At 42.2% G+C, this 27,035-nt stretch overlaps 2 protein-coding genes across 3 annotated transcripts in view; one reads left to right on the top strand and one right to left on the bottom strand.

Moving 5' to 3' along the window:
* clybl (citrate lyase beta like) overlaps positions 1-9,090 on the top strand; it is a gene marked incomplete at its 5' end in the record, with an annotated part of 54,491 nt that extends 45,401 nt beyond the window's left edge. For both annotated transcript variants that reach the window (XM_084545231.1, XM_084545230.1), the window contains 5 exons: positions 211-312; positions 1,517-1,610; positions 2,059-2,226; positions 5,736-5,860; positions 6,989-9,090. In XM_084545231.1, the coding sequence (XP_084401357.1) occupies positions 211-312; positions 1,517-1,610; positions 2,059-2,226; positions 5,736-5,860; positions 6,989-7,084 (585 nt within the window). In that variant the 3' untranslated portion in view covers positions 7,085-9,090. The remainder of the gene's footprint in view (positions 1-210; positions 313-1,516; positions 1,611-2,058; positions 2,227-5,735; positions 5,861-6,988) is intronic.
* Positions 9,091-22,842: 13,752 nt separating this feature from the next.
* Positions 22,843-25,748, bottom strand: zic5 (zic family member 5 (odd-paired homolog, Drosophila); the record flags this gene model as incomplete). The annotated part of the gene is made up of 2 exons (XM_084545419.1): positions 22,843-23,336; positions 24,707-25,748. 2 exons carry the CDS (start codon positions 25,746-25,748, stop codon positions 22,897-22,899), a joined length of 1,482 nt encoding a protein of 493 aa, XP_084401545.1. The 3' UTR covers positions 22,843-22,896.
* Between the last annotated feature and the right edge of the window lie 1,287 nt (positions 25,749-27,035).

Raw genomic sequence — 27,035 nt, 5'->3', positions numbered from 1 at the left:
CAACATTGCAGTATGTTTCAAGCGCACCATAACATTTAAATGCTAAAATAGGATCTGTGCTCCAGCAAAGCACAAAAATCTCATGAATATGACAAAGCAATGAGACCAAATTAATTTATTGTGATTGTTTAGAGGATTTTTGCCTCCCCACTCAAAGAAACAGTGGGTTTTGTTAATGAGTTGTGCATGAGACGGTCCCCGTGTGCTTAGTTTGTTGACAGGTTTCAGCACAACTTGAAAGGACGGCCGCTGACAGAACCCATTCGCCTAGTCACCTTCGTGGAAACCGCTGTGGGCCTGCTCAATTTTAAGGTAAATTACAAACAAACCCGCCCAAAAAACTGCATGCGTAAGACATTTTTGCCGTTTGTCCATTGTTCGCTTTAGATTAAAGGCTGCCTCGCGAGCAGAGAACTCCACGTGTCCAAAATAAAAGGGATTCAAAGCTTTCGGACTGTCTCTCAAAATGAGCCTTTTGAGGTTTTTATTATTTTTTTTTGGTTTCCTTTCTGTCTGTCTGCGTGTGTGTCTCTCTCTGTCCCTCTTCAGACACGCTGACATTTTTTAATTAGATCTGTTTTAATATCATCATAGTGGAAAAGTTCTTAATGATATTTTGGCTAGCATCAAAGCGCTTTCTGTTTTAGTACTGCACGACCTTCAGCTACATGGGGAAAAGGGCATGGTTTCGGGCATTTGGGGAGAAACCAGCTGTCATTCCTTCGTTTGATTTGTCTTTTGGTGCTTCACTCTAATTCTGTGACTGTGGCTGTGAGTGTGTGCATGTGTGTTTTGACGGCAGGAGAGGGCGGGGGGCTCTGTGTGCTTTCTTGAGAACACCGTGTATTTTTGCCCAGACTGAACCCCAGGTTACATGTATGAGAGAGAAAAAAAAAAGAAAACTCGCTGTGGCACAGCTAGTGGTGAAATTAATTTGGAGGACAACAAAAGCTCAGAAAACATTCTTATTGTTTCACCCCTGAGAATCACTTTTTATATATTTCTTTCTTTGCTCATTAATAATTGTGGACTGTCACCTCAACTTCTTGTCTTGCATTTCTGTTTTTATTTAACAAATAACTCCTCCATGCGTCATCAGCAAGTATTGTCTTACAGAAAGTTTGACAAAATGGAAATGCCTGTAATGTGCAAAAATAAAACCTCAATCAGGAAACCCGTGGTTATGGAATAAGTAATCAAAGTTAAAATGTGGACCCTTCATGGAAATGCTGAATGTAGTCTGAAACCCGGCCTTATCTTAGCGAAGTGTCTCAAGCTTTGAAACCTTTACTTGCGTGTACACCTGCGTGACTGCAGGTAGCAAGTTTATTGGCCTGGTATATTAATATTAGTTTTTACGGAAAGTAAGCTGGAATAATAAAATAAGAATATTATGATGGTTTTGTGATGATGGTGATTTAAAGAGTTGCAAAAGATTTTACTATAACTAGGAACATGTGTTGGCAGCTTTTCTTTTCCTCTTTTATAAACCATGCTTACAGTATATTCTCTCCAGGCAGTGTGTGAGGAGATTCGTCATCTGGCTCCCAAGGCTGGTCTTCACCATGACGGGGTGGTGTTTGGCTCTGATGACTTCTGTGCCAGCATAGGTAGCTGTTACACAATGTGCCTTTCCCTGTTCTTCTGAATTTGTGTTAGAGATGATTAAATATTCCAATTTGAAAGAATAATAAATGAGAAGGTTGTGGCAGATGGATGTGTTCCTTCTTGTTCAGAGATGTCTGTGGCAGGACATCTCATAATGTATAGAAACATGCAGCATTGTGCATGGGCATTAATATAGATTAAGACTGGATGTTTAAATATCTTTTTTTTAACGTCTTAAGGGTAATGAAATACAGTAAAAAAATAAAAATAAAAATCTTACCCACTTGTCAGATTCAAGTGTGTTTGATATTTAACAGTCTCCCTCCAAAGAAGAGAAAGATGCTGACATACTGATTATCAAGCTATCTGTTGTTTATCGCACCACCTCATCTCTCTCATCCTTGCACATCAGCTTTCACGTGTCTCTTATCTTCGTACTTCTTTCTTTAGGTGCCACGCGGACTAAGGATGCCAGGGAGCTCCTTTATGCAAGGCAGAAGGTGGTGGTGACCACCAAAGCATTTGGACTGCAGGCCATCGACCTGGTCTACATTGACTACAAAGACGTGGAGGGTCTCAGGCAACAGGCCAGAGAAGGAGCTCTCATGGGATTCACAGGTAGGTCCTGTTTCTGCATCTCAAATCTGCCCCTGCCCCTCAAAATCCTCACTGGACATGTTGTGTCTGTGTGTCCTTTCGAGAAACCTCAAAAGTTACATGCGATATAGTCCTCACTCCTCCGTGTGACGCAGGAATCAACATCCCTGAACTTTCTGTTGCAAGCAGCATTCAAGCGATCCCACAAATTCAATTTTCACTCCTACTTCTGTTACTCTCTTTTGCCCCTGTCTCCTTCTGAATGAGAACAGGAAATGAGTGGGTTGGTAAATGTTTTAAAATGTGGCCTGTAAAACTGTGGGAGGTTGCAGAACATCTCCTGGCTCTTCACTTGGAAATTGATATACTCGTCTTGATAATGAACATTTTATCTGTGGTTTTAGGACGAGCTGTGTGTCTTTGTCTTTTTAAATACTTAACGTGAACAATGCTGAAGTCTTTGAAGCCTTGGTGGACATTTCTGTTAGGCCTACCATGAATTATTTTGTGTTTGTATGTGGACAGGTACATTTTAATGTGCATATGGGTGCAAGTATGATTTAAAGGAGTTCTTACTTGGTGCAATTGTAGCCAGGTGATGCTTTCAGCGTCTCTGCACCTGTGTGCCTTTGCAAGGCACAGATTGCCTGTAACAGACCACACAAAGCAGGGCAGCCTGTTCCAAAGTTGGTATTCTAGTCGTCATTCTTCAGTCAGAAAATGTATTTGCTGTGATATTTTTACTGATGAATTTAAAATCAAAACATATTTTTCTGGTAGCCTGGGTTCGCATAGACTTGGGGAAATGAAAAACAAAATCACTGTTCCGTAATGATTAGAGTTTTTTTTCCGGTGTGAGAGCATTTAAACAGGTCAGCATCGGAGAGGAGTCGGCTTTCTAACTGGGAAAAAAAAAAAAGCCTACTCTTCATACCGCACTGGCACAGACGCATATGTTCCTTGCACTTTGCGCCATCAAATCAATTTATAGGTTGAGCTGTCTCCAACAGAAACTCTTGCAGGTGACCTCATTTGCCACAACTATTCTCTGGTGCTGCAGGTTTGTGTGTGCATTTCTGTGTGCTGTAGGCTTTATTGTTGAATTTTTTTCATTTTTTGTGTTCAGCGCAAGGGTTACCCAAATCTGTGCACACGTTATAAATATAACATCCTTTTATTAATTGCTAATAGTTGTTTTAATCACAGTGATTTGCGACTTACCTCTCTTTGCAAGTGGAAATTCACCTCAATATGTGTTTTACTTGACGTAGAAGGTATAAAAGCTAATGAGTGGAAACAGCTGGTTGATGAAATAATTGGTAAGATTTGATATGGAACAGAACTGTTCAAAGCACTGGATTAGAGGCTTACAAGCCATGGGCACTCTGTATAATCTTAGTTAGTAGCTATTACTGGACCGAGTGTGCTTAAGCAATAATACGGTGCAGCCAAAAGCCTCTACCTGTGCAGTAATTGACCTTGGCACTACCTAAGCCCTGTACAGCACCCATTAGCGCTGAGCACGGAATGCACTGGTTAAACACAAACACCCGCACTCTTTACCTGTAAACAGAATTAATGTGGAGGCCAAATCCTACAACTTGAAAAATATCAAATATATTGAGCATGGGGGAAAAAAATGCAATTCATTTGGGGAATTAAGAAGAATGTGCTATCAAATGTGCGTTGCCGTTAAGACTCAATGGTCCTGGCGAAATTTCTTGCTTCCCTTAAAATAGAAAACGGTTCCACAAAATTCTCTGCTGTTAGGGACCACATTTCACTTCCATCCCCGGGATCCTGCCCATCATTCGCCTGAGAGCACTTTGCTAAATAGCAATCCTCCAATGAGATGCCAGCACCACATGGCAGGCCACGATTGGCTGGAGGGCATGAATGATGTATTTTAGGAGAACCAATGGGTTGTGACTGAGGGCACCTGAGTCACGCAGTCTGTTTCCACTCTCTGTCACTCTCCCCTTGTCCTAAACAACGACACACATACACTGACACAAAGAGACACCCTCTTACAGTACATTTAAACCTGCCAGTTTCAGTGTGGAAACATGCTCCTGATTTCTGCCCAGAGGTAAAACAGGTGGCAGAGGAGGGAATACACACTCCACTTGCCTCAATCCTGATAGAATGCAACATGCAGGCTTGCATAAGACACATAAACACACATGCATGATGATGCACTGAAACATAGTCACATCGGTTCCTACTTTTTGTATGCACAATGAAATACACATATATTATTGCATGCAAACACACATTCATAGACATCCAGCGTGTCAACAGTCATCTGTGCTTCACAAAGACACAGGTATAGTATGTATACCTCTATCGTGGTATCTGTTTGTTATACTCTAAATGGAAGTTTATGAGTTATGTTCACTCATACGTAATTGTTCAAGCCTTGAACTACATTGTGTTGATCGTGTCACTGCTGTGTGTTGTCTTTTTTTAGAGGTTAACTAGGGTGAACAGAAGACATTGGGTTCTCTCCTCCCCTTTTCCTCCCCTGCCCTCACCTCTCCTCCTCTCCCCTTCTTTCTTGCCTTTCCTCCTCTCTCCTGGGCTAATTTATTTTTTATTTTTTTGCTTGTGTGGCCCGCCTGCTCGGCCACCTTGAAGGATTTGTTGTTGGCGACAGAGCTAAGCCCTAAAGTGTCGAGTTCCTGCTGGCTGCCACTGAGCCGGCGTTCTCACCAGACGTTTCATAACCTTAACTTATCGCTACAAGTTTGATCTGCAAATGTACACGGGATTATGTCTGTGGCGTTCACCCACGTTTAACTGAGCGGGAGTGGGAGCGGAAGGGTGGAGGGGACTGGGGCAGACAAGCCTAAACTCCATGTTAAGCCTCTGTTTTAATAGTTCACTATCCACCAAGATGTGCTTTATTAGTTCTGAATGTTTTTCAGTAAAGAGGCAGTGAAATGGTTGATCTGTTTGAGCAAGATTAGAGCTTTCTTATTCCACATGATTTTCACATCTGTTGTCAGTATTTTACTTGCCAGTATGTCTAGCTTAGGTTCTGTCAGGCTGTCATAACCTGTTCTTTATTCAGCTCTTCTCGACACTTCTGTATCATAATGAAATCTAAGCATTCAGCAGAGTTTCTATTTAACAGCGGGGCTGCCAGCAGAGAGGAGACATGATGCACAGCATCCTATGGTTCTAAGCCAGCCCTCGGACTCACTGCCATAGCACATATTGACACAAACTCAATTCAGTCTTCTGTATTTCCTGTTTTTCCTCTCCTCTCATTGCCACTTTGTGTTGTTGCCCTTCTTGCAGAACGTGGCCAGCTGTGATCCCTCTCAATTCTCCAACTTTGTGCATTTTTTTTTTTTATATGTATAAAATAAGGAGGCACAAACTGCGTTTTTGACGGCTATGTTCAAACATGTAAAATCATTGTTTAGTTTTTTTGCACGAGTATGTAATCTTTTTAATTTAACTTAAAACCACAGAGGGTCTTCTGTTATAATAAGAGTTAATTCTGTGCACGTGTTTATGTGCAGGTAAGCAGGTTATCCATCCAGGGCAAGTCCAGGCTGTGCAGGAAGAGTTCTCCCCGACTCAGGAGAGGGTTCAGTGGGCTAAAGAGCTCATTTCTGCTTTTGACCAGCATCAGAAGGAGGGAAAGGTAATGCTGTCATCCTTTTAGCCGAATTTTAAATTGCATTAATTCAGAGAATAAAAGACATTTCTACTAAATGATGATTTGCTTTAACATTTTCCATCAATTTGCACAATTCAGAAACAATTTAAATTCAAATCTGTTTGCTAAAAAGAAATATTACACCAGTACATTTTGGTATTATTTGTCTTAAATATAATTTCTCATGCAAATGCAGAATGTACTATAAAAAGGAACAAGGTCTATTTTATTTCTGATTATCATACAATACTTCAACCTCATTTAAATGTCACTTTAATTTTCAACTACAATAATGGGGATGTTTTTCTGTAGTTAAGAGATTTGTTGACTTTATGAAAACATTTTTATAAATGCTGGAGGATTCGGGGGGAACTTTCTCCAAATGTCTCCAGCGTGATGAAATATCTGCGCTGACCGCGTTGAGTTGACAGCGGTCTTTCTTTGCTCTGACACGCAGACCGATCCTTTTGTGTGTCCTCTCACACACCTCTGTAGTTCCAGAGAATACATACTGTACACCCCTGGGTGACTCTCAGAGACAACATAGGAAAGTGGGGGGGAGTTGAGCCAATTAAGTGTACAATATTATTGTTCCTAATTTAGTGCATGGTTGGATCCTGTGTGTTGAGCTCTGTGGGCTATCTGCTGAGGTAATACACAATCTGCCCACACCTCTCTCTGCCAGGGCTGCTCCTACTAAGCATCGCCCGAGGGATTCATATCTTACCCATCCCTCTGCCGTGGAGTTTAATGTGCATGTGTCTCTTTCTCTGTGTGTGTGATGGTTTGCACGGTGTGCAGGGTTAGTCCCTTTGTCTTACAATGTGATGTGGTTATAATTTGTACCGCCAGTCATTGACGGATTATTTCTTTTGACTTGAGGATCTTGGAAATTTTAAAACAAATCGGTGTAGTAGTGACACCGTTAAAGGACACACCTAATACCTCAATGTTGTAATTTATATTTCAGATGTGAAATTCAAACATTTAATTACAATTTAATACAATTTTTATTTAGCTTTTAACATGTAGCACAGTATTAAATGCATTTATTCTGCACTCCTGGCCTAAACCTTCTCTCTCTGCTCTTGCTTCTGTTGCACACCTGTTCAGGGTGCGTTCACCTTCCGCGGCAGCATGATTGACATGCCCTCGCTGAAGCAGGCCCAGAACATCATAACGCTCTCTGCCGCGGTGCCAAAACAATAACCCAACCGGTGAGAAGAAATGGGAGGAACCACACAACTAAACTCTGATGGGAAATGTCGAACGGAACTGGAAAAGTTGCAGGTCTCATGACGAATCTAGCCGCTTGAAAAAACTTTTCAACCGATGTCTCGTTGCCAGACATCAGGCAAATTGTGGGTTTTAATTTATGTTTTTGATGACCAGTTAATTGTTCTGATTATATTCTGCTGATTTATGTGGCTGTTTCCGTGAAGTGTGACTGCCGAGGTTCACATTTGGACTCTTCAGATATTTCAGCAGTACAAACTGCACATAGCGAATGTCAACTACATTTGTCACTTGTGAGGATTATGGCTCCGTGTGCCTTTCTCTGCATGCTCTGCCATCTACCATCGTGTAATACTCCTATATATGTGTGTGTGTGTGTGAGTGTGTGCGCCCATACCCACCATCTCTCCTAGGTCATGATGAATGCTCTCCCATCTCCACGGTCCAGGCAGCTGGGCAAAAGGGTAAACAAACACAACAAGCCACTGTTGTGGACCTATTCATTGGGCCTCAGTCTTCCAGTCAGGCCTCAGCCCCCCTGCCCAGGGCCTGACTCACAAACATCAAAGTCCTGCTTGCTTAAAAACAACACAGATGGAAGTGCGTAAACTCACGATTTGGCTTTTTTTGTGCCGTCCTCTTTAGTAAAGTCATGCAGCTCTTTCTGCGGCAGCTGTGAGCCTGTGGTTGATGGTGTGTTGATGGAGAAGGCGTGTGGCGTCAGACACACCATGACCCGGACGAAAAATGAACACTGCAGCAGCATTCTTAAACTGATCTGTCATTTAACTCTTTGCTTTTTCCTTTTTCCTTTTCTTTCTTTTTTTTAAATTTACGTCAGCACCTTCGACAGCTTTTTAATCTTGTTAACGTAAAGAAACTTGAAAATGAACTCCTTAATGAGTTCAGTAAAGAAGTTTGTTGTCACAAATGAAGGTACAAAGGGGCTTTGTGGAGCACTTGTCCGCGTCTGACTTGCAGAGACAGTGAAGTGGGTGTGATGTTAGAATGAGACAGATTAGTGGCCATGTTGCTCCAGCAGACCAGGACTGAGGCTTTGTCTCTCTGACTGTGGATGGGAGGATAATTGGGGGGGTGTTGAATGGTTAATAGTGCCATTGGTGACCATGGTAATGAAAGGCGCCATACCTCCTCTACCCCACCTCATCCACTCATCTCTCCCTCTTTCTTTCTCCCTCTCTCTCCCTCTCTCTCTCTTACTGTATGATCTATTGTGTCTGGGGCAGGGCTGGTGTCTGTGCCAGGCCAGGCCAGACAAAAAGATCGAAACCACTCCTGCGTCCGGCCAAAGACCCGAACAGTAAGCTGTCTCTTTGGCATTTGGCCACATATTTCTCTCACCCCTGCTTCACTTATTTTTCCGTCGCGAATACACATTCAGCTTGTTTGTTTGTTTCCACCTGATCTACTGTTATACTCTGAGGCCTGTGGACATAAATCCAACTATGTATGACTTCCATCAAATACATTTAAAAAATCTTATTTTGGGAGGCAATGCGGATGTTTAAATGGGACCGTGGACAAGAACACATATGAACTTGGAAGATGTATATTGTGTAATATTTAAAAGAGATGTGTCAGTCACATCATTTGTAGAAAGTGAGATACTAGTGGCATATTCACTCTAAAGACTTTGATCAAACTTGGAGACACTTTACTGGGACTTATTCAACTTTTATTCATTTGTTGCTGCTACAATTTTAATGTTGTAATTGAGAAAAGGGCATGAAAATTAAATATGAATCTTGTGTGAATACGTTTTGAAGATCTTCCTATTGGCTTGATAGTGTCACCTCATCGTGTTGAACATATATTCAAATTAAAGCAAAATTCATTTGCCTCAATTGGGATTTTTGTTGCTTAAGTGTTTGAATTAAAAAAATGTTTTGGTATTATTAAAAAATAAATAAAAAAACTGACACTTTCCAGAAAATACCTGCATAAAAGACAACTTTCACCCAGCATTAAGAATAAAACTGACACTTACAAAGTGACTTTAGTGTGGCAACGGAGACCGATCTGATGGGACAACTTGACTTTCCCAGGCTGCTCTGTACCAACAGGTGTCCCCACAGACAGACAGGAAGGAAGATCTCATAGCTGAGGAAGCAGCACGGGGCATCATGCAGAGATGAAGCAAAACAACAACAACAAAAAAAAAACTGCACCTCTCTTCTGAGGATGATCAGGAAATTATTTGACCAGTTTGTATTTTAACAAGCAAAACATGTTCTAAAGGGGTAGAGCGTTCCACTCAATAATCCTGCTCTTATTTCCACTCACAGCAGCCACACATCTCCTCCCTTCCCCCCCTTCTCTCTCTCTCTCTCTCTCTCTCTGATGAAAGGTGAGACAAACTACTCCAGAGCTGCTTTTGCTGAGCTTTCTTTGCACCTCCACGACTGTACAGTTCAATATCATTTGGAAAATGGTGGTTTTAAAAAAAAAAAAAAAAAAAGTAGATTTCAGTGACATCTCTGTAGATTAGAGGAATCTTTCCCTGTCTGCCTCTGCTGTGTAATTCTACATGACATTTCTATTATGTGTGGAACTGATAAAATCTCCTCAGTTCGCTCGGCAGTTTTGTTTAAACACATCTCTCCGGTATTCCCTGAGAGATTAAATTACAATTAACACGATTATAACCTCGCAAAATTGTGACGGGAATCAATTAGGCTGCGAGCAGTATTTCATAGCCCGGTAATGTGTTGGTCGAGATTGCTTTCATAAATAATGAGGGACAGCGCAGGCGGAGAAAATGCATGTATGCAAAACACTGTCAGAGGAAAATTAAAACGAAATGTTTTACATATTTTTCCATTAATCTAAATGGGACCCGTGTGGCAAAGATAGTTTTATTCTAATTCCCCGCCCGGGGATGCTCAAATAATGACTTGATGTTTTAATAGACTTCTAATGACAATATATGACAAACTAATTGCAATAAAAGATTATTCCCGAGCAATAAAATACCTCGTTACTGCGCGTACTGCACAGTTTGAGAAGTGTAAAGCTATCAGAGGGAAGTGGCTCAAAATGGAGCCGATCCTCGTGGAGCGTTTAGTTGGAGATGATTAACTCTGTTTCAATATTTAGGAATATCGTTTTGAATGAGTTGCAGCATTTTTAAAGTGACTTCAAATGAGGCGTCGTCTGAGACACAACTATTACAAATGGGGTCTTCATTTTCAGCATATCACAGCCCTCAGGCACCACAACAAAATTTATTTCCTTTCTTTTTTTTTTTTTTAAATCAATTATTGCTTTAAAAAAATAACACAAGGCTTTAAATTAAAAGGGGAATTACTTTTTTTTTTAGATAAGCACTCTGGTTGCAGAATAAAATAATAATAATAATAATTTAGCAAAACGACTGATTACCTTTTTTGAAATATAATTTTGTGGGCAGAATGCACCATATTATTATTTTATTTATTTATTTAGCTCCCTCCACTTTTATTTAGTGCAGTTGCAGACGATGACTCATGTGCTCCGTGTATTCAGCATTATCAAGTGCGTTATTCTCCAGGTTTGTCTGATAGCTTCCCCAGATTTTTTTTATTTTTATTTTATTTATTTTTTATCCAAGCCTTTCATTTCCTCTCTTGATGACAGTCTCTCTTTTTTTTTCACCGTTTGCTTGATATAAAAAATTCACCGCGGCCTGTCCTTGCCGCATGAGTCATCTGGCACATGTGGACCATTACTAACTTCATTTGAGGAGACCTTTTGTCTGAGTGTCCCCATCAGCAGTAGAGTCCGAGGGGACCGAATCAGAATCGGGGATATTAAACACCGACTTTCCCCCAGTTTAATATTGGAACATGAATCTATTTATTGCATCTAAACATCCCCCCTGTAAGCCCATATAGTCTTGATCTAAGGCTGAATAATTAAACAAACGTATTTCATTAATTTGGTTCTGATTCCTGTCATTTTTATTTGTTAATTTTTGCCCTGCAGGTAAAATTTGGACTATATTTCACTCTAGAGAGGTACCTAGAGGTTTGCAGCAGCTGCAAATCACCTGCTATAAACCTATCCTAAAGGTGACGGGACGGGGAGGTGTCTGTGTTTAGTTTAACCCACCAAAGTTGTTCAGGCCTCTGAAGCCCCCACCCCCACCCCACCCCCCATGCTTCTTGCAGGTTCTGGATGTCCGCTTCCCTCGAAGTCCAGGCTGTCCGGTCAATATGACCTGCAGCAGGAAAAGGAACCATATGAGTGTATTATTACATGAAATCAAGTTGGCACAGCCTTCTCCTCATAGGTGTTGGTCCCGTATGCAAATTAAAATGGGTTGTCTCTAAAGGGAGGGCAAGTTAAATACAATTCAGATCTTTTTTTCTTTTTTTTTTTTAAGGTGAAAATATTTCGAGGTGACTTTACCTTCTCCCACAGCCCTTCTTTTGGCCTTGCTCCCCCTCCAGATTCACTTCTTCTTAACGGGCCCAGATCAAAGGCTGATCGCCCCGACGGAGACCACTAAAACCCGCCCGCTTTGTCTGCTGTTGCCAGGAGTGAGGAAGGGTGCCGAGGGAGGAGGAGGAGGTGGTGGAGGTGGTGGAGGGGTGGCATGGTAATGAGAGTCGTTACAGAGGCACAAAAAGTCTGTACAACTTTTAAAAAAAAAAAACTAACAAAAAAAACTTCTTAGTGTCCATCTGTCCTCAGATTAGACTCGATTCCTTCCCTCAGCTGCTGACTTCAACTTCATTACTTTTATTTCCAGCCCACTTTATTTCCGGCGCATTGCAGCAGGTTTGTTTACATTACAGTTAGTGTACAAACAAGAACCTGGCCTGCCTTTTGGGAATCTATATTTTGTTCTCATTATTTAGGCTTGCCGCTTACGTGCAGGGCACCCCTTGCTTCTGACGTGTGCGCACTCGCAGTGCTCGTATTTAACGCACGGATTCGGCAACGTCCCCACTTTTGAATTCAATTATGGAACTGCACCAAGCGAGACTAAAAAGCCCCTGATTGCTGTTTGTTTTTCTTTGTCGTCCCTGAACGCACCAGCCGAGACAGACCAATAGAAAGTTTACGCGACCGACACAGACAGTTTGAGGGAGGAAGAAAAAAAGCAAAAAAAAAAAAAAAAAAAAGCAACAGCACCTCATAAAACGAGCAGGTCTGCCGAGGTTTGTGGTCATTCTGACGAAGGACAGAGATCACCTCTCACACCTGCATCTAGCAGCCAATTAGACTATTAATCCAGTGCAAAATTAACGAGTTGCATTGACTATTTCTGGCTTTTTGGAAATGCCAACAAACTTTCATAGGCACAAATTGTCATATGGAAATAATTGACACCATTGTAACTTTCAAATAACTCGTGTCTGTGCGCACGGACGCGCATCTGCTCCTCGGATCCTTCTCTGCTTTTTTGACTCTTTGTTCCCACGTGTTTACCTGAACGTTAACAAGATTTGCGCATCCGGTGCAAAGGCTTTCACGTTGGCTTTATTTGAAACATTTGCAAGCTGTTGTTACAGCGCGTTACTGACAAATAATACGGCGTGCCAACTCCAGAGTTCCAAGTTTATACCAAATAAGTGTATACCGTTTCTCTTAGATTAAAACTTGCACCCGCGTTTCATCCTGCGATGCATTTACTTAGGGTTTAAAGTTCCACCAGCTCTTGCTTTGCGCATTTAAATCTCACCTCGACGCGCATTTGGTGCCACAATTTCCCCCATTTCTCCGCGCAATCAAAAACCAAGCTTTTGATCGGCGCCGGCCTCCCCCTCCCTCTCTATTCCGCCTTTCACTCTCTCTCTCTCTCTCTCTCCCCGCGCCGCTGAGCAGGTGGAGGCCGCGCACCTGCACACACAGCTGCGCGCACCTTGTTATTGCTGCCGCTGCTTGACGCACAGATGAGCGCAGCGCACAGCCGACAACACAATCCCGGCAATCTAAACCTCTTCAGTGCCACAGTTCTTACAACCTCTGCATGTTTCACTTCAATTTATGGAGGGACGCCACGACATGTAGGCTACTCTTTCTAGGAATGAAATGTTTATCTGCGCATGTCTTCCTAAATTTTAAAAAATCTGCATAAAAATAAATTCCCTTTTAATAATTCATTAGTTTTATTACATATTTTAGTGGCGTAAAGTATTTATCCTGGCCGTGATTACGACTATCTCCCTTGTTTGTCATGCTCCGGTCTTCAACATGACACCATCTAATCCAATTAAACACGATAACCCTGGACTCACGTATTATTCTCTTCTTTTTTCCTTCAAGTTGCTGACAAGCACTCTTGGTTTTGTGTGAAAGAGAGAGTCAAGAGCCCTCTCTTAATCCCGGGCACGACTACAAGTGATTGAAAAGTGAAAGAAACCCCTCATTGGTCCTCGAGCTGGATGGTGTTTTCTTTGTCCAGTACTATGGCTTTTTGTTCAGTGCGACCATCACGCATAGCAGTCCTTTTATTTTAGGCTTTAATAGAGGAAATCACGTTTATTGAGCTGCTGGCAATTATCAGTTTGTGTCGGGAGAAGAATTATGGGAAGCAAATTGAATAAATCCAGAAACATTTAATCATTATCTTGTTAAATTGTTACAACTTGTTGTAATCCAAACAGCCTGCTAATTGGGATTTAGGAAACATTTATAGACATTTAAAGGCTAACTAATTAGTCTTTTAATTTGACAGATCAAACATGTTGGCCATTAAAAGTGACAGATAACATTAAGTCATCAATTTCCTTTCAAAGCCTCGAGCACAAACGGTGAGTTCACTGCAACTTCTAATATATCTTTTATTTTGTTTGTTTAATTGCGCCAAACTTGTAGCTGAAGCTTTGACTGCAGCTTATAAACACTAAAACATAATAATATATATATATTTACAACAAACGAAAATGAAATCACAGATTGCGTTTACAGTTTTTTTTGTTTTTTTTTGGCGTCCTCTCTCCTGAAGTCGTCGCTGATTCTAAAAATTTAAAGCGTTTCCGAGGAAAATGCGACATGCTTCCATTAAGCCCGAGCCGGAATAACATATTGTAGGTGTTGCAAAATGACAGGTAATTGACATTAATCCGCTCTCTCTGAGACTCAGGGGGGATCTAAAGTAAATGGGGATACGGTTAATGAAGCACCACTTGCCCTTTGAATCTCGGTCACAGTGTGCAGCGGGGAAGTTCGAAGAAACTTCCCTCGTTTAAGGCACTTTTTCAGGGATTGCATCAGAAAATACAACGAGGACGATCATTTGAAGGGGTTGCCCAACAAATAAGTGAATTGGGGAGCAGTGGTGGTGTTTCCTTTAAGCTGTTGTTGGAGCAGATTCTCGTTTAAAAAAAGGATTAACTTTTTTAAGTGATGACTCGGTTTATTGCGCTTGTTTAAATGACATCTCGGAGGTGTTGTGAAATTGATGCTTGCCGAATAATGCGCCATTACAATCCCCTTTCAGTGGTGCAGAACCCGCGGGGTAGTTATTATGCTTATTATAATTCATATGGAGAGTTTTCCCTATAGGAGCTGTGACAGACAGACAGAGGCCAGGTGAGAGAGCCAGGCTTAAGTGCGAGGAGTCGCGCCTCTCCTCTTCGTGCGCACGCCGCTCCTTGCTACGGGGGCCTGCTTAATGAGGGCACCTATGGGGCCCTCCTGGATGGAGAAGTGTCCTAACCTCGCCACGGCCGGTCAGAATTGAAGCACCGACACCTGCGCGCCGCCCCTCCTCCTCCTCTTGGCTCCCCCGGGCAGCGCCTGCCACAGCCCGCATCACCGAGAGTTCATACTCCGCGTACAACTTTTGACAACGATAATGATGTGCATGGTGATGCTGAAAATCTAAGGAGGGGCTGTGGTAGGGAAATAAGGACTCTCCTTGTGCGCGCAGGGGAGGGGGCTTTGCATTTTTCCTCAGGACCAATTCACTTCGCCAGCATCACTCTGCAGCCTCCCACCGAAGTGATGAATACATAATCTGTTGGCTGGTCTTCTCACTTCCACTCATACAAGAGCTATAAATGTACAACTTACTACATCTAAGCTTATATAAACATGTAGAACTGTCACTGTGAGAGGTGCGGGTTAGGTTCTTTTAGGTTTTTGGTGAACTATCAGTCATGTTAATAAAACCTCACCATCTCTCAAGGTTCGTGTCACTAAGATGGATAAGCTTTGATCGTTCGTGATATATACTGTCATTTACCATGGCAAATGTCTGCGAAGGGCCAAAAGGTCCCCCGTCCCCAATGGAGCAGGCCTAATTATACAATTAGTCTTGTGATTGGGACGGTCCAGAGCTAAGCGTCCTGTGGGACAACCAGACACATTATGGCTGTCATCAGTATCTTCACAGCAAGTAAAAAAGGCTTGGTCTGCTGCTTAAGTGCGCTGTTTCTGTTCTCGGATGAGGCGAAGTGGTTTGATTTGTGTTTCGCGTTTCTCTTTGCTTAAGCAGAAATGCGCTCTGCAGCACGAAGCTAAGGGAAGAACAGTGGATGGAGAGCTATCGGGGCCGTTTCTCGGACAACATTAATACCGTAGGTCATCTTGGTATTCAATCGTCCATGTCTTAAGCCTCATCTGGGGCCTCAGCAGACCAAAATCACATCTCTTTGAAGCCCTGGGTCAGATGGAGACCCCGTATCTCAATCTCATTGCCTATCCAGCCATATTTCCTTTCTGGCTTATCCCTGGTCAGTTGGAAACATCAAGACACCACATTTTCTTCTGCCCATTCAGGGCCGTATCTGTCATTGCCAAAACCCAAGTCTGTTAAAGAGAATGGGCGTGAGGCTTGTGATGTTTGGGATCCACGCAGACATCTCCATGAAGTCAGAGGGAGGTCTTGGCACTGCATGGTTGAGGAGGCAGTGGTGCTTCCACACTGGATACTTTACCGCTAGTGCACTGGCTTATCACATTGGATTAGAGCTCCTACAGTGAGCCTGGAAGCTGAGGATGATTGGGAACTTCAACATTTTACCCGTGATGAGCATATAGTTGTCGAACGATGACAGTCAGATGTTCGTAGAGCAGAGCAGGAGTCGTGCCTTATCTGTGGTCAACACAATGTTGTCTTTCTTTTATTAACAGTGCTGTTTCTTGAGTTTACTTTGCCCGTGCCCCTCTTGCCTTATCTAGACATAAACCTCTTCCATTTTCTCCACTCTCGGGTCCAACGATGCCCCTTTTTCCTTCTCCCCATCTGTGATAGAGTGATCTCCCCTACCCCCCAGTCTCTAAATGCTGACCTTTTTAATGCAATGAAACCAGATGCATTCACAACCAGTCTTCTGATGTCGCAGGCGTGATAGTTGTGCACAAATCTGGTTCCGATACCAATCTTTGCCTACAATAGAGAGGGTGATGGTAAGAAAGAGGAAACTGGAATAAAGTGGTGGACTGGCACCATGCTTCTGAAATCATTTTTGATCAATCATAGATAAGTTAAATAAAAAGATCGAAGATACTTGGATTAAAATTTGATTAGCGGGGATTGTGTTGGGTGAAAGTAATCCTTTATTTATGAAGAGGCCTCAAATGCGTTTTTGGCCCCAGGTCAGCGTCTAAGCACGAGCTTCAAAAACAGCATGTGAAAAGTTTGCGTGATAGGTCTCCATGTTTTGACACAAGGGCGTGTTTCTGGTGCTCAGATTAAACCGAAATTTAATTTGTTTCTTCTTAAAGAAACTCCTCTTAACAATGAAATGTGATTATTTTTCAACAACCACAACAAGTCACGGGATGTCCTTCGTGTGCCAATAATGAAGCTGTTTCTTTTAGTTCTGTCTTGTACCTCGTAAGCGCTATCATCCCCGGGCACAAATCAAAATATCCTACGCTAAAAAGTCCATCTGCTTCTCTTTGAGTATATAGTTCACAATTTCCCTCCACCCGCTCATCCCTAGTTTCCAAGTACGCTGAAGCCTACATCCTGCATTTAGAGGCTTTTAGGAAAGCCCTGTCACTCAATAAGAGACTACTGGGGCAGCATGCTCACGCTTATCTGCACTTTAGTTTCTACTTTCTGGCCGGTTGGCTGTATGAGGGCCAGGTAGCAGGGCCTGGCTCATGCGGTTGTCCGTGGACGACCTTGCTCCCCTCACCTACCGCCTTGGAGTGGCTCCCAGTCCTGGGATGGGGCTTTGGACCGGCACCAAGTCTCTACCCCCACAGATGTTACTGAGCCACCAGATATTATGTCAGTTTCTGAGTGATGTATCATGCTTTTATGAATAGCACTGCATGGCTGTAAAGCAGCCGTGATACATTGTGATAACATAGGGAATCTGTGAAGCAACCCAGTCCCTAAAAGATTTAGTCAAAGTGTTAATGCCTCTATTGGTGCTGCACTCATCTTTTATGTCAGAGATTATCAGCCGGGTATAGATGAAGTGTTTCATCACAGTGAGGAATAATATCCAGCAGGACATGCCTTCGAGTGCATAAAATGTTTTTAAAGATTGCAGTAAAGTGTCGGATTGCATTTGTGCAGAAAATATACTCCATTTAATTCAATCAGTCCCAGATTTTGTTCTGGAAATGCATTAATTTGTCATGCTTAGAAAAGGTTCGTCTTATGGTACCTGTTCTTGCAGTTTTGTCTTTATATTTTGTTTTATTTATTTATCTATTTATTGATGCAGGAAACACAAATTAATTCTAAGAAGACTGTTCGTGTTCCTGGATATATTTGGGAGAGGAAAATATTTGATTTCTGTGAAACGTTCTTATGAGTTAAATTAATTTGTGAAAGGGCTATTCGAAAATAAGTCCTTCAAAGAGAGGAGCACTCAGAGTCTGTTGTTGCTGCTTCTGTCCTTAGTGCTATACTTGGCTAGAAAAGTTGGAAAGAACACATCCTAAATGTCAGAGCAAGAATAAACCAATTCGCTTCACAGCACACGGACTCCTGTTCAGGTTATGATTATATTTAATGGTATAAGAGCCTGAACCTGCAAGACACCGTGATGCCTTTAGGTTGCTCTGTAGAATAGGCTAAACATTTATAAGAATACATATTTTTGTTATTAAATTATATATTTTTTTAAAAAAAAAATCCTGATGTGCTCACTGGGTAATTGATTTAATGACGTTCCTAGTAAACTTAAACCAAGTACAGGTCAGCTGAGTAACCCCCCAGGCGTGCGCATTGTCAGATGTGGAACTCGAACACTCCTTTGGGAAAGACACCGGGGCTAATGGGTGAAACCACAGCTCCTGAAGTTGGGCTGGAGAGGAGCGACATTCCCCCTGCACCCGTCCGACAGCCCGAGTGTAAAACCGGACACAGATTGCTCAGTCCCTCCAGCGTTCACGGTCCACGACTCGGGAAGGTGGGGGGAAAGATTCCTTCCTCGCCAAGAAGTTTTAAGTCGCTCCTTTTAACTCGCCATCTGACTGTCTCCTGTAAACTTGAGGCGAAATGTGTTCAACCTGCACTTTCTGTCCGCAGAGCAGTTTCAAAGGCTGCGCTTTGCTTCTGTTTGGGAGAAAGGGAAAATCGGCTCCGGTGGAAGACAGGCAGGGCTGGGAGAGGAGAGTCTCGAGTTAACCGGGAGAGGTGCAGCAGCAACTGGACTTCCTTGGTTTCTGACTTGCTCGTGAAACTTAAGACAGTAACCAGGTAGAAAAGAAAAAAAAAAGTTGGCAATATGCCTGGATTGCAAATATGGGGCCATAAAACCCGCGTGTATGTGAGCAAAGAAAAAAAATGAAAGAGTTCAGAGAAAGTTTCGAAGTGGGGAGATAAACAGGTGGAATTCTGTGGCAAAGAGACATACAGAATATATTTGAGACAGTCATTTAAAAACGTCAATTTCTATCAATATTTGTCTTCAAACTAAGGTTTGAATGGGTCTAAATAATATAGCTTTAATAATTAAAGCAGTATTTTAGTAAATGATTAAAAGAAAGTGTCACCAAACTCTTCAATATTCTCTTGAATTTCTTAATTCTCTATACTCCCAAGATAAACATTCAAAACCGTTGACCCCATCTGCATATAGAGTCTTCATTTGAGTATTGTGCTTTGATTTTACTAAATAGTTTCAAATGTATTCCCCACTATAAAATATCTGTGCGTAAAATGTCCCTCCCTGTGAAAACACTGATTTGCCGAGACTCTGTTTTGTTATTTCCGGGGGTCTTGGCTTCCGTTTATCACTCAATTCTTACTATTCACTTATCAGATTTAGGAACAAGAGAAGTGTGATTTGATTGTATAGCCGAGCGAAACCGGGCCAAAGCTGTCACAAGGTGCTGCTGCTGTTCTGCTGTGTGTAATTCCGGGTGTGGGTGAGAGGATTTGGTGTGAAGAGGCGCTGCTTGTGCCTCAACACCTGTTTTAGGTTTCCCCAAAAATTAAAAAAAAAAAAAGAAAAAGAAAAAGGAAAAAGTTATCCTTTTTAGTACGGGTGTGTTTATGTTTTTTTTTTTTCTTCTTCTTAATAGCCCCCTTTTTTGTCTCCATAACCAGTTCCCTGTCAAGGTGAGCCAAGCGCGCTGCCATCTCTGGGGCGCAGGTGCTCGGATCAAATGACCTGCGTTTTTTTTTTTTTTTTTTCTTCTTCTTCTTTATTTATTTAACTAAGACTCCTTAACTTTTGTGGCCAAAATGATCACTTCACAAGCAATTTTCGCGAGCATTGTGCCCACAGCATTCAGGAGATGGATAATGCTTGTAAACTCTGACAAGACGGCATTTGTTTTGGTTCTACGCTCGTCTGAGAAATTATCGTTCAACCCCTTTAAAGGGCGCAATTGAGAGGCAGTGGCGTTCTCACTGCGACTTCTTGCTTTGTCCTCTCCAAAGTGGCGTCTGCATGTCTGACTCTGCCAGTTACTGATTTGCAGGCAGTATGTTAAGGTGGCCCATGTAAGTGATTTCCACGGACATCCCACTAAAGGAGAACAAATCGCTGACAAAGGAGTGCCTTTCCCATTCAGCGGCGTCGTTAGGACAACCAAAAAGTATTTCTCAGATAATAAGTTCTACTTCAAAGCGTTTCTCACTGAAGGGTGACTGCTTCACTCCTTTTATTAAGTCTCCCTCCTTTTAATGCCGAAGGAACTGTCTCTGGTTATTTTTCATCGTGTTTATTTTGTAACATTCATTGAGCGTTTGTTTCCAAACAGCACTTACAAGAGTGCGCCTCTCTTTTGGCCCTTACCCCTATAAATGTCCACGCACGGAACAAGAGGGGGCCCACAAGTGCTTTTAATTTCAATGAAGCAGCAGATAAATAGTTTTTTTTTTAAAGAAATCCTGAGGAGGCAGCTGTAAAATTGTTAAAAGATTCTGTGGACGAACATGCTGTCTTATATGGAGCTGGTGATTCTTGTCCTGGGATGCAACATTTGCTTAATGTCTGAGATTATGCAGTGCATATTTAGTGTGTGCATTTTATTGCCCGAATCCTCCTGATTTACCTGAGTCAAGTGCGTGTTAATTGATGCAGAGTGGATGTTTAGAATCATTTCCAAGAGTTTTCCTAATGCAAGGTGTCATTTGGCACAATTATTATTATTATTATTATTATTTTAATTCTGCACATTTCTTAAACGTACCCAGGGTGTCTGAAGCTTGTGCGTCATCTACCTGCCACCGTTGCATTTGAGGCAGCACACATTTGTGGAGAGGGTGCATCCTATCCTTTGATTATAGTTCATTTAGTGGCAGTTTCAACCGGACATATTCAAATGTGCGCGTCTCAGCCACCCAATTGCCATAGAAATCCTAACGCACCATGAAGACTGTCAAAGCAGCCAGCCCTTCCTCTCAGAAGCTGCAGCCTTTGAAGTGGTGCAGAACTGGCGTTGGTCAATTTTAATTCTATAGGCCGGACAGGCAACTCTTTGAAAGTGAGATTGTGCGTTTTAATGGAGGAAATAAGAGGGGGAACTTGTTTTAGACACTCTATACAAGGCTTCGCTTATTGTCAGATATCTTTTTATCTTTTATTTTTCCCATGAATGATTCATGCCTTCGGCCGCTTTGTGCTGTCGCGCCTTTCAGAGGTAGCGCCATCAGGGGGCTATAAGTTTTCCCATTAGCTCAGTGATTAGTTTAAACCAGCCTCCTTGGCCCGTTAGGCCCGTCTCTGAGAGCGGTGGGTATTTTGTAGAAATGTCAGGCCCAGCGAGTGAGCAGAGCTACTTCAGCTTTTCCATTCGAGGAGAGGCTCGCGTTGGTGTTTTGTTGACTCACATTTTACAGGTCACATTAAAAATTATTGGACAGGGAAGGTACGTGTTCCTCAAATAGAAATTAGAAACCTCACATTCACCTGCTACATTAACAGTCCATTTACAGTGTAGCTGTGTGCTGTATGACCCCAAAAAATATTACCCTATATCACTCTTAATAATAATAATAAGACACTTGGTAATGATTTACTGTATATGTCCTGGTATTTTTTTTATTTTTTATTATTAATTTTTAGCATGACTTTTATATTGTAAATTAAATCTTGGAACATCAAGGGACGGCACAGTCTCTCTCTCTCTCTCTCTCTCTCTATTTTTCTTTTTTTTTTTTTTATCCATCATGTCCAATGGCACCATGCACCTCAAGATGAAAGACAGGTCACTACAAAAGGCATGCGAGAAAGGAACTTTTCACATTACACAGCCTATTCAAGTAAATGTTTTCTTCCTTTTACAGAACACAAATAAAAAATAAAACTTGAACCAGATAAAGAAAAAATTTGGAAAAAAATAAAATAAAAGAGAAAACATCAGCAGGGGTACTACTCATCACCAAAACTGATATTATTATTCTTTGGTGTTTCTGTAATTCCAGTACAACATTGATACCAGCAAATAAATTACAATGTACAAAACAACCATTTTTTTTTTTTCTTCCAGTAATTAAAACTACACAACATTCACAAGCATCAGTATGATTACATATATACAAATCCTACAGGGTCAAAGCCTGTCAGTGTAGACATTTAGGGTCTCGAGGGACGTACTGGGCTCTTTAACAAGCATCACGCTTGTGCATTTTGCATAAAATATAGTCTTAAATAGTTCTTAAATATTAAAAAATTTCATCCAAACACGTGTATAAATCTGAAAAGGTTAAATGAGAACCCATAAGACCCTCAGATGTTTGCCTCTTCATATTATTATTATTATTATTTTTAATTTGTACCACACCTTTTAAAGAAATCAAATTTTTAAAAAAGCCTCATGTTTAGCCTCAAGGTTTTTGTCTTTTTTTTTTTTTTTTAAGCATTTGTTTCCACTTGTGCCTGAGCTTACAAGCAGTACCTTAAATGTCCCTAATATGACAGTGACTAATTGCAGTCCAGTTATTAACTGCAAGAGGAGGATGATGATGATGGGAGGCCATGTGAAAGATGTCACTTCAGCACACCAGTTGAGTCTCAAGTCATGCAGATAATTAAAACCTGCACATTAATCTTGTAGAAAACATTCATCTTGAAAGGTCCTGTCCAAATCTGATTATTGTGATAAAAATTAGATTTCTGTTTTGAATGAGAAGCCGTTTTTTTAAAAAAAAAACTTCCACTCAAAGTTCTAATCTTTACAAGGTTTATTTCACTGTTTACGTTTTAGGCAAAGTTCAGGGGTCACCTCAGAGAAATGTCTTCCTCGTAATTACATGGCATCCGCAATGAACGTGAATTTGCTGCTTTTATCACATTCGTTTACTACAGAGGAAATAATGATCAGGATCCCAAGCGCACGGGTCAGCATGGATACACACTTTACTGGGTCAACTAGGTGGCAAGTTCGACAGTCGCGTAGCTATGGACGGGCCATCAGAGCATTGTCCTTGGGTCTGAGTTTCTGAAAGAGTCCTCGTCGTCCGAATCTGACGTTGGCACATCGCTGGAGGGGGTGTGGAGGTGGTTGGGTCCCCCGCTCCCCTGGCACACGTACCACTCATTGAGGTTGGTGACCTGAGGGGAGAGGTTCGCGGAGCGGTTCCTGTGCGGTTCAGAGTTGGGCGAGAGAGGGTCCCCGAGGGGGTTTGAGGAGGAAATGTAGGTGACGTTGGTGGACGGGGGCGGCGGGGACTTGCAGTGCACTTTCATGTGTTTCCGCAGCGAGCTCGGGTGGGTGTAGGATTTGTCACAGCCGCGGACTTTGCAGTAGTAAGGCTTGTCGCTGGTGTGGACGTGAGAGTGCTTCTTCCGGTCGCTGCTGTTGGCGAATTTTCTGTCGCAGCCGTCGAACTCGCACTTGAAAGGTTTCTCCCCTGGAATGAAGGAGAAACGGATACAATCAGTGTCGTGTGGTCATGTCAGTTCCTTAAAAAGCTGTCACGAAAGAGTCATAGTTTAAAGTATCTTAAACAAATCATAGGGTGAGAAGTGAAAATTAAGGTTAAGCATCTCAAATTAAGCTTGCCAACATACCACCGTAAATAAATACAACAAAAATTGGCAGTACTCAGTGTAACTGTCTGCTCTGCTCCACTGGGGCTTCCTCTCCGCCACAGCTTATTCACTAAACATCCATTACAGCCACTACTCCACACCCACTTACATATTCCCGTGTGAACACGTGTAACATGCCTTTAGGCCTTCTAGTTTACATGTATGTGTGTATGTGGGTGGAAAGGAGGCACTCATGAGACCACCAGGAGACGTTTATGTACCCTAGTGGACTGGTTATAGCTCTACACACACAGTCCCACTAATAGGGAAAACTTGCAGGGTACATATTTCGAATGCACTCATGTGAATTTATGGGTTATTAATATGATGAGTTGATAGCTATCAGAAAGATGTGATCTGGAATATCTGACAACTTTCATTTTTGGTAAATCGTTTATTTCCCCGGGGATTTCACATGTTTCATTAAGGTGGAGGGGCCTGTGTTTAAACCAAAACTGAGCGCTCTAACAGCCAAACTACACTAAAAATTAATAATAATACATCTAATAACTACAAAATCTGCCCTTATGAGAATCTAACGCTCTGAAAAGTTAGTCTGCTAACACTCCATGACTTGAACTTTAAGCACGAAGCAGCTCTGGCCGAGGTTTTCTAAGGATGCAGTTGTTTTAGCTGGCAGTATATCCGAATAGATTTTCTCGTCCCTTTAGTGCAGAGGTTGTAGCCTGTGGTTAATTCTCCCGATCGTTAACAGTAAATCAGTATCTAAACCAAATACATCTGTGTTTTTTTTTTCCTACACATACCATGTGTCATGTGATAGACTCATCGACATATAAACTGTGCTTTTGCGTAAACGTCCTACGCTCGAAGACAATTACATTTACGCGTGTTCCAGCGCTGTGCTGTACGTACGTAAGCACGTTTTACAAATCATATGCCCTAATCCTTTCACGCCTACTACAGGCGCCTCGGTGTGTAAGTAAAAAAAAAAAACGAAGTTTATATTTAAGAATGGAAAGGAAACACGTTAAGTCCCTGCGTGGATGCGTTACTGAATCAAAGTTATTTTTTTTAATCGCTTATGCGTAATTACGCACGGTCGCCATGTCTATCCGTTTAGGATGTAAATAAAACAAGGTCGCCTCGGGTTTACAACAATACTGGGCGATCAAGCGATATTTTTCAGGCTGTAGCGTGCACGGTTTAAACAATTAGAAGTACTGACCTGTGTGAGTTCTCTTGTGAATCTTTAGATTCTCCGATCGAGCGAACACTTTTCCACATCCTGGGAAAGGACACGGGAAGGGCTTTTCTCCCGTGTGAACTCGGATGTGATTGATCAGTTTGTACTTCGCTTTGAAAGCTTTTCCTTCCCGTGGACATTCTTCCCAAAAGCAGACGTGGCTGCTCTGCTCCGGTCCCCCGACATGCTCCACCGTGACGTGGTTGACCAGTTCGTGCATGGTGCTGTAAGTTTTAGAGCAGGGCTTCTTTTGACTTTGCTCCTGGTCGATCCATTTGCAGATTAGCTCTTGCTTTATGGGCTGCCGCATGTACCTTAAAAACGCCCCCGCGGCTCCGTGAGGAGCTGAAGCGATGTTCACATTGAGGTTCATGGAGTTGTAGCTGTGGAGAGAAGACGGTCCATAGTGCTCTGGCCTGTGCCCGAAGTGCTCTGGCCTGCCGTAGATGTCCCCCGGTATACCCAGGCGCATCTGCCCGTTGAGGGCATGGTGGTGGGCACCTGGGGACGCCTGGTCGTGAAGTCCAGAGAAAAGTGAATGGGCCCCACTTTCCGTGTGCCCATAAGCACCTGTTGGGGAGATGAACATGCCATGGTGATGAGGGGAGGAGGCGGAACTATGCTGGTCGCCAAGTGCATGCATAGCAGAGGCTGAGAGTTCTCTCCTGAGGATGAAGTCCCTGCTGCTTGAGTAGCCTGAGTGGGGGTGAGCCACGGGGAAACCAACTGTGGTCTGAGCAGAAGTGAAAGATGCCGCGGTCTGGGCTTCGGGATGGCTCTGAATGTGCTGAGATGGGCTAAGTTTGAGAGCATTTGTCTGTGCCATGTGCTCTGGTCCAAATGGAGTGAGTGCCACTCCGGGGTCGTTGCCCAGCTCCCCAGGGTGGAGGTGGGCATGGTGGGAGAGAGGGTGATGCCCCCCTAGCCCCGGGAAGCCTGTCATATTCTGATGAGGAAGGGGTTGAGTCGCTGCCAAATCCGCTAATCTTATCGCTGGATTCCTCTTGCTTAAAGGGGGTTCCATAACTACACTGACAAGTCCATCCGCACTCACCGCAATTGTTTTTTCTCCTCACTACGCTCTCTAAAACATGAGGAAAATATGTATATAAGGGGTCTATAAGTTCTTTTGTCCGGCTTCTAACTCTGCTTGCTCCTTTTCCCACTCTGTCCTCAAGCGATTGGCAGAACATACAACAGTTGGAGGACACAGTGGGGAATACAGTTTAGAAATGGCACTGCGGGTATTGGACGGATTTCGGTGACTGGCAGTTAGGAGAACGAAGCGATTGGCTGTCGTTCAGCGCAGGGGCTCAGCAGGGTTCCGCCCCCTCACTCTCTTTATCGCTGTTGACTCCAAAAAGTTGTACTCACAAAGTTACCAGCAGATCTGTTTGTGCGTCTTTCTGTTTACTGGAGCTGGTGCATGTGGATGACCGAAATATCAGTTTACGTGACAAGTGTAGTCGAGGTTATCCTCGGTTTGTCCAAATGTGTTTTTTTGTTGTTGTTGTTTTTCACGGATATGATTTTGCCACAGAACAGAAAGTATAGCCGAAACAAAAATAAAAACAAGCTCGCTGTTCGTCGGTGTAGGATATTGGTGCAAAACGTGGCCAGAGTGCAGATGTTTAAAGAGGACAGCAGTGGAGCGAAGGTTATTTGTTTGGCATTTAGACATTTTTTGTTTGTTTTTTTTTAGTTGACGAGAGCCTTTTAGAAAACACGCAGCTCTGAACACATGATCTATGAGGAAACTATAAGATGTATTTTTAAATTCGAAATAAGCTACAATTAAACGTAAACACAATCAAATAGGCAGAAAAAAATAGATTTATTTCTGGTTTCAGGTGTGCCTTTAAGTTATTATCCGGCGTTAACATGAAAATGATCTATTTAAATAATATGGCTGCTGCAGTTAAATAAAAAAAAAAAAAAAGGAGAAAAAAAAAGCATTGAATGGAGTGTTGTGACGTGCATGCTGTCATTCTAGTGTAAAGCTTTAAAGCCAGGAAAACCAACAGAGATATCTTAAATCTCTCCTTCGATTCTTTCTTCAAACTACTTCTTCAAAAATAGAAAAACGTGATTTCAGTCTGTGGTGATTTTGGTACGTTGTGAGTTAATTCCTGCTCGATGTAACCTGGTAAACTGAGACGAGCACAAGAGAACGTGTTAATGTGTGTACAACCTGCAAAAGGTTATTTATTTATTTATCTATTTATTTCTTTATTTCTTTACTCGTGTATTTATTTAGGTTGTCTCACCGAGCCAACTAATCATCATTTACCTTTTAATATATATATATTTT

The sequence above is a fragment of the Chelon labrosus genome, assembly GCF_963514085.1.
Source record: "Chelon labrosus genome assembly, chromosome: 5".
NCBI classification, from domain to species: Eukaryota; Metazoa; Chordata; class Actinopteri; order Mugiliformes; family Mugilidae; genus Chelon; species Chelon labrosus.
The sequence above is the reverse complement of the archived record's forward strand: the minus strand, read 5'-3'. Positions and strand labels throughout refer to the sequence as shown.